Source organism: Salvia splendens, chromosome 10, assembly GCF_004379255.2.
Source record: "Salvia splendens isolate huo1 chromosome 10, SspV2, whole genome shotgun sequence".
Lineage (NCBI taxonomy): Eukaryota > Viridiplantae > Streptophyta > Magnoliopsida > Lamiales > Lamiaceae > Salvia > Salvia splendens.
Window position 1 is genome coordinate 24,353,838 of NC_056041.1, and position 8,046 is coordinate 24,361,883.

The 8,046-nt window shown below is 40.1% G+C and overlaps 1 protein-coding gene across 1 annotated transcript; it reads right to left on the reverse strand.

The window, feature by feature from the left end:
• Positions 1–3,225: 3,225 nt before the first annotated feature.
• On the reverse strand, positions 3,226–7,547 carry LOC121751664 (beta-galactosidase-like). Its single transcript, XM_042146463.1, has 18 exons — positions 7,208–7,547; positions 7,044–7,139; positions 6,757–6,869; positions 6,596–6,662; positions 6,407–6,499; positions 6,185–6,328; positions 5,811–5,899; positions 5,612–5,717; positions 5,424–5,511; positions 5,214–5,332; positions 4,961–5,125; positions 4,718–4,893; positions 4,522–4,631; positions 4,322–4,431; positions 4,123–4,233; positions 3,920–4,030; positions 3,639–3,844; positions 3,226–3,556 (listed from the first exon to the last, which is right to left on the reverse strand). Exons 1-18 carry the CDS (start codon positions 7,373–7,375, stop codon positions 3,448–3,450), a joined length of 2,181 nt encoding a protein of 726 aa, XP_042002397.1. The 5' UTR covers positions 7,376–7,547; the 3' UTR covers positions 3,226–3,447.
• Between the last annotated feature and the right edge of the window lie 499 nt (positions 7,548–8,046).

Sequence of the window (8,046 nt, forward strand, 5' to 3'; positions counted from 1 at the left end):
AATACAGGCGTACAGTATATCAGCAATGCAGTCGACATTCCACAAACGCGTTGGTCCCTTAACTGCAGCCCATCGAGCCTGAAGCACACCAAATGCGCGCTCCACGTCCTTTCGTGCCGACTCCTGCCGCATCGCAAAGTAGGCCTTCTTCGCATCTGATGCGCACCGGATCGTCTTCACAAAGACGGGCCACCTAGGGTATATCCCATCCGCCAAGTAGTAGCCCATATCATGCTGGTTGCCGTTGGCGACAAAACTGATGGCCGGACCGACGCCCTGGCACTGCTCGTTGAAAAGGGGCGACGAGTTGAGGACGTTTAGGTCGTTGTTCGAACCGACTATCCCAAAATACGCATGCCAAATCCACAACCGGTAATCAGCTACGGCCTCGAGGATCATCGTGGGATTTTTTCCCTTGTAGCCGGTCGTGTAAAACCCCTTCCAGGCAGCGGGACAGTTCTTCCACTCCCAATGCATACAATCTATGCTGCCTAACATTCCCGGGAACCTATGCTGATCCCCGTGCATCCGCAACAGATTCCGACAATCTTCGGGGGTAGGCTTTCGGAGATACTGATCACCGAATACTTCGATCACGCCCTGACAGAAATACTTCATACATTCGATGGCAGTCGTCTCACCGATGTGGAGGTATTCGTCCCACATGTCTGCCGCGGTGCCGTAGACCAACTGCCTGATTGCCGCAGTGCACTTTTGAATAGGGGTGTGGCCGGGTCTGCCAGCCGCATCGTGCCTGAAGCGGAAATACAGATATCGCTGCTCCAAAGCGTTAACAATACGCATAAACAAGTCCCGCCTCATCCTAAAACGACGCCTGAAATGGTTGGCGTTAAAACGCGGCTCCTCTGCGAAGTAATCTGTGAACAGGCGCTGATGTGCAGCTTCATGATCACAATCAACCACTTGTCGACCGTGGACAACTGGTCGTGGGCGAGGTGCCGCCGGCTGCATATAACTCTGCATCCATTGATCAACCTCACGGCTCGTATAGGCATCTAGTTCTTCGTTCAGCATACGCTCGTACTCATCCGCATCCCCACCACTACCACCGGTATTACTCATTTCTTAAATTGATCTTGTACAGAAAGTAAGGTAGAGAGAGAGTACTCGTTAAAACAAGTGGTGCGAATGAAAATGACGTTCAAAGCGCGTATATATAGTGTTTTCAAAAGAAAAAAAAATAAAAAATAAAATCTGACGCCGGTTTGACGCCGATCCGGGACCCACAATGGCGCCCTGAGGATCGGCGTCGGAACCAGCGTCATCGCGCGAATCGGCATGGCCACGCCGATTTTGACGCCGATTTCGCCGACGCCGGTTCCAATGGTTCGGCGTCAGAACCGGCGTCGGTGAAAAATCGGCGTCGCGATTTTGACGCCGGCATTGGAGATGCTCTAAGCTCAAACTCCAAGCTTTAATTAAAAAGCTAATTATGCACAACTTTAATCCACTATTTCTCACTCACCGGAAATCGGATTTGAGAAAGTGAATATACTACATTTATCTACGTAAAATGTAGATCGACGCTATATCATTTAATTTCACAAAATTAGATGTCTCATCACATTTATTATTTGGTCAAAATCTATTGACCGGGCATATTTATTCCATGATTTCTACATACACTGAGATTCATTCCAAACTGGTTACTTGAACAGATGTCTTGGCTCAAACTGATCCAGAGGAAGAAACAAAGGGGATGAGCAAGATGAGAGAGGAGCCATGGTTTGCCTGACTCAGTAAACTTCTGATAAACACAGATTTGCCTAGATTTGGCTCGTTTTATTTAATGTAAATCATGCATATTATATCCATTATTGAATATATTCTAGATTTTTGGTATTTTGAAATTTTGTTGAGAAATTAAAGAAAAAGATTTAAAAAGTACAAAATGTCAAAATTGAAGTCCGGTGTAGTAGCCTTAGTTTGAGCCAATTTTTCTGGCAATTTTGAAGTCCAATAAGTCCTTAATGAATATCATTCTCTTCGTCTTTGAAAGAGTTTCGCGTTGGTATATTGCACGCCTTAATCGAAATTTTGTAGAAAAAATTATGAATATTCTACAAACATTGCGCATGGCAGTCAAAATCCGAAGAAAATTAGACGGAAATTAAAAGAATAAAAGAAATTGATGCATTATTTGGAGGACGCTTTTTACCATGTCTAAACCCTTTTCAAGACTATATATACCCGTACTTAAATCATAATATTGATTTTAGAGCCTTCAATCATTGTCTCTCTCAACACATAAAGTCTTCCATCCCATATTAATAAATAATACTCCCTCCGTCTCTAAAGAATATACACTTTGGGTTTGACACGAGTTTTAATGCAAAATTAGTAAAGTAAGAGAGAGTTAGAGAGAAGAATTAAATATAGTATTGTTAGTGGAGAATGAGTCACAGCTCATTAGAGAGACGAGGGTTTTCAAAGTTAGAAAAAGGCATATTCTTGTGGGACGGAGAGTTTATTAAAAAATGTGGAGGTAAACAATTTTGTCAAGGAAACATGACATGAGTTGGACGATTTGTAGATCAATGAGTTTCCATACATAACGTATGTAATAACTGATCATTTAGTAGATGGGTAAGCATTTAGAAAGCCGATACTTAACAAAAACTGTCGCATTATACAAAAATGAAACAATTGCTCTCGTTGAGATATTATATAACATATGGTAAAATATTGGCCCCAAATATTTATAATTTATAATTTGGGATATTGGCCCAAATATCTTAAAACATCCAAAAAAATTGTTTTTATTGGCAAAATAATATCACCAATTTTATCTGTGGTTGTTAACTTGTTATCCATGTCATTTAATGTAGCCGGAATCCATCGCGGTGGGAAATAAAAACCACGGAAAATGTTCGTGATATTATTGCCTTGTTGAAAGTTTCTGGAAAAAAACAAATTTTATAAATTAGTAGTATGATATTAGTGCCAATATCCCTTGTGTTTTTAGGGGCGAAATATTCTCTCTCTGAATCCATTTAAATTCCTCTGAACTGGTGAACAATAAAACTGGCAGACTGATATGTTTTGCTTTAATTTAGGCTCAAAAATACTGAATTATGTCATGGCATTTGGATCCAATGATTTTGTAGCACAAGTTTTGCCAGAATTCCCAATTCTTTCTTTCAATGTTAAATTTTACTGGACAATGTTGCAAAGAGTGATTATGCTATTGGATGAAATATGATATTCCAAAGCAACCAGGATGTATCTTGATTGTTGCATTGAATATATAATAAACCACCTCCTTTTTTTTTCTATAGTAATGAACATAACTAACTAGCTTCATTACATTCAGATATGTATGTATGTATGTATGAGAACAGAACTACATCATCTGTAATTAGCTCTATAATTCACCATTCTTGTTTTTTTGATTCAATCACATCTTATTTTCTACAGGCACCTTATCTATGTTGTTCTCTTCACTAAGGAGATCTTCGTTGGGTCACCGCCCCATTCCTCAAACACGACCATCAAATTCCCACTCGGTTTCAGCCATGACCGCGGAACATGGTACCTACAATTCACACCACTTGTTATGTTGCTTGCGATAAAATCATGTTGTGTAATGTAATAGTGGTCGTGGATTCGCGCCTTACCATCTCTGTGACGGCTGATTGCAGTTTCTTTGGCATTTCTTCTCATTGAATGTGCCTGCGTAGTTGCAGTTCCCACAGCTACCTTTTGCTGTGTATGCCGGCCAGTGCCTGCCTATGCTTTGCCCGTTTATCCACACCTCGCCTTTGCCCATGCTCATCATGTCCACGCCCAATGGTTCCTCCCCGCCCGGTGCCTCAAATGTACTCTGCAAACAAATGAAATAGATTTAAACTCTAATGTCATCAAAACTCATCAGGTCTCGCTTGATCAGACCGGCTACCTTATACCACGTTAGGGGCTGCTTCTGAGCAAGAAGCGATCCTTGCACCCATTCAACCGATGAACTCCCTGTCACTGTCCCAAGGCTCAGCGATTCGCCTCTCAAGCCAGTCTATTCATGTACAATAATAACACAAACATGAGTCTATGGCCTTCTTAATCCCAAAATTTTAATTAGGTGGAAGGAATTCAATATCATCTAACCTTGTAGGACCATTTCTGCTTTGTCAAGTCTCTCGTGCCCGCATTGAGGCCGTTCAAAGTGACCGGTCCAAGAACGCCTTCATTCCATCTCTCGTAGTGCAAACCCACGTTCTAACATATTTAACAAATAAAACGAGTCATGTAAGAGCTTGGACAGTTCTGGGGAGAGATACGAGTAAAAAAGTACGGTTCCACTGACCGGAAGGCCCACGGAAACACTAAGTAGTGATATTTTGTTAACTCCGGCTCTTAAATTTACTTTGCCACTGTATGTCACTTTAGGATGGTCCAGACTTCCGTACACAGTGCCTGATGTAGAGGCAGAACATGTCAATATACATAAACAAAAAAAGGGGAAGACGCGTACATATACCGACATAACAAGACGCTATAAATCACCTGCTAGCTTTCCGTTGATGAAAACATGCAAGGCATGGCCAGCTGACATAACTGTGAGAAGAGGCCACTCGCCACTCTTCAGGAATCCTTCGTCGGATGCTATATTTACACTGAAAATTTGTATCGTAATGAGTGATCACATCAACCCCTTTTGGCCTGAAACATTCTAGATGAAACTCGATAGTTGATCACTTACTCTGTCAGATACCATAGATAATCAGATGAGTCTCTTGTAACACTTAGTTGCTCCCATAAGCCGGACTTTGTAACCGTGTCTCTATCATCAGCCGAAGGAGTCTCTTCGTTGTATGATTGCCAACTTAAACTACCACCCACGGGTAACATTTTTGGTGTGGAGCTTTTTGAGCTAATCTGCAGCCACATGTAAAAATATTGAAAAAACCAATAGCATTATTGTAGAGATGTCATGTTTGCTTACTCTTGCAGTGTTGTAAACAACAGTCTTGCAGTCGGGAAGAATGCTGATCGACCAAGGGGGCAAATCATACTGCACGTTTTGGAATGTCAGCTTCGTGGAGAATGAAGGGTCGTAGTTGGAGAGAAATGCAGCACAAGCCCCGTTCTTGGATCTGAAGACATGAACCTGAGGATTGGATGATGAGCACGACGTAAATACTAAATGTTAAAAGTACAATCTTTAGTTGGAAAGCTAAGATAGTATCGATTTTCACCTCTTGATTTTTCCCGGGCCATGTCACTGTGGGATAAGACGATACTAGAGCTGGTTCACATTGCTTGATTGCTTTGTGCAAGTCCCTCAAGTGCCCCCACTTAGGCTCGTTCAATAGTCCTATTCACGAACAATGGCTCGATCACTTACCACGACTATAGTACTGATATGACTTCTTACAAGATAAATTTAAGGTGATATTAAAGGTTACCATATTCGTCGAGTGGAGCATCATAATCATAGCTGGTGGCAACAAAAAGACCAGCTGCATTTCGTCCAAAGTTCGTCCCTCCATGATACTGGTACCGTGCAAATATGCAACAGAAGGCAAACATTTTTGTTATCTGCAAATCCTTCACTTCTTTTAAATCCTAACTGCCTATTTTGAAGACAACTTACCATGTAATAATTGAAGAAGGAGCCATTGTTCTGCACAAACCTAGCCACTGCAAAGGCCATGTCTTCAGCAGGTCTGTAAGGAATCGGTCCACCAAATTGTGTATACCTACACGACGTATAAAAGACTTAGCAATGAGACCTTCCATATTATAGCTGCAAAATGGAGTTACTTATGCAGATAGCTAAGTTAATTCTTTACCAGCCAGTCCAGGCTTCAGTCCACATTTTTGGCTTGTTCGGCTTGTTAGGATGAAAGCCTTCGCAGTAGAATCCGTTACAAGTATCTATCTGTAAAGATTAAGCATGATAAGGAAATACGCACAAGAACAAAGAATGTTGCAGAAAATAAGCAAACGTCACACGATAGCTTGACTGATCTGATCAATAAGTCAAATCAAGAGTAGATTTTTGGACCGAACTGTCCCTTTGTCGCGCATTATTATAACAAGAAAACGATAGTTCTAACCTAAATAAGCCGTGTTTCAAAAGCGAAAGCAATAAAGAAATATATATATATACCAAAACCATTCCAAACTATATAAAAAAGTTAGAGAAAAAGTGAAAAATTCTCACCATAGGATCAGGGGCAGTTTCTTGCTTGCACATGATCCACGGGACACCGGTATTTTGAGCCACCGCCATTTTTGCAGCCCATGCTGAGTAAGCTTTACCAGGAGCACCAATTTCCCACTCCACTGGTCCATATTCATTTTCTATCTGCCAATATTCATCTCTCAAAACCGGTCACAACAATATTGCCAACTCATACATATATGTATGTGCGCGCGTATGTACCTGAGACATGATTATCGGTCCTCCTTGGGGCTCAAACAAACTCTCTGACTTCATCAACCCGACTATCCTTTGAACAAAACTTTGCATAGCCGCCTTCATCACAATTAAACATGTACATACCAAAATCATCAGCTACAAAAATCCTCATTTCAAATACAATGTGAATATGTTTTGCATGAGAGTGCAGACCTTGAAAGGCCCATTGTCTGTTCTGAACTCGATTCCCGGCACATACTTGAGCCAAACAGGGAATCCCCTGCATCACAATTGAGCAGCAAAAACATTTCAGTGATCAAGAAACAATGTAGTAGCTCATAAAAATTACTTGGATTTGGCATCATAAAAATCACCCAAAATTCCACTCTGCACAAACAAAAGGCCCAATGCGGAGGTGCACGTAGAGACCGGCTTGGTGCGCCAATTTGATGAACCTCACGAGGTCGAAACGCCCTTCAAAATTGTACTGCCCACAACAATAAACCCAATAAAAATTGAATCTTTATTTTGTATATGCAAAAATTATGGAGTAAATGTACCTTCCCAGGAGAAGGGCTCATGCCCACAGCAATACAACCACAAAAAATGTAATCTTTTTTTTTTCTATACGGAAAAATTATGGAGTAAATGAATGAGTTACCTTCCCAGGAGAAGGCTCATGCCCATTCCAAAACACATATGTTTGTATAACATCTAACCCACCATCTTTAGCCTTTTGAATGAGATCAGGCCACATCTATCACCAAGAAAATACAATCAAGTCAAAAAAATATAATCTTTTTTAGTAAAATGAAAAATTAGTACCTCAGGTGTGCTTCTTGGATAGTGAATGGAGCCAGAGATGAGAATTTTCCTCTTCCCATTAATGATAAAGGATTTGTCATCATAAGAAACTGTGGCTCCAACAGATGAAATGGCCAAAAATAACACCAAACCAAACATGATTCCCACCATTTTTAAGGTTGAACCCATGGCTTTTGAGACAAAGACAGAAAAAGGGGTTAAATTTGAAAACTTTTTTGACCCCTTTGTTGTTTAGGAGAAAAAGGATGGAATTTATATAGGATTATAGGTTGTGGGTTTTTGTTTGTGAAGACAAAGAGGAAGTTTGCGAGGTTTGGTTATTTGTGCATGAGATAATGAGAAAGCTCTAACTGCTTTTTATAAAGATTGAATTGGAAAGAGACAAATCCATAAATTCATATTTTAGGTGGGGTTAAGTGAGAGACCAAATTTGTATGAGCTAAGCAACTTTCTCTCTTTTTACTTTTTGCTGCACCCAAACTGGATTCGGTGAAAATTTTAGAAAGCTTGATGATGGAAAAATACTCCACTTGCATATAAAGCAATAAATGGATATTTCACATTCTCCAATTTTTAGACTTATTTTTCAATATTACGTCAACTTTATATGTTTTCAATATCTTCTAAGAAACACCCCTTTCAAAAAATGAGTAAATTATAAAAATAGTATTTTTAGTGTGAAAATCAATCGTGTTTAAAGAAACTTTTTCATATTTTCTATCCCATTGTGCCATTTTCAGTCTCAAGGGCACAATTGACATTTTCTTTATAACACGTTCTCTCTTAATTTATTAATTTATTTATTATTTTTGTCTCTCCTCACGCTTTCAATTTATTTA

Coding starts and splice junctions, on each gene's coding strand:
- LOC121751664 (XM_042146463.1), bottom strand. CDS start 7,375: ATGGGTTCAACCTTAAAAATGGTGGGAATCATGTTTGGTTTGGTGTTA. Junction 6,329..6,406: donor GACCGATAATCATGTCTCAG/GTACATACGCGC, acceptor GAATATTGGCAG/ATAGAAAATGAATATGGACC. Junction 5,512..5,611: donor CCTTCTTCAATTATTACATG/GTAAGTTGTCTT, acceptor GCACGGTACCAG/TATCATGGAGGGACGAACTT.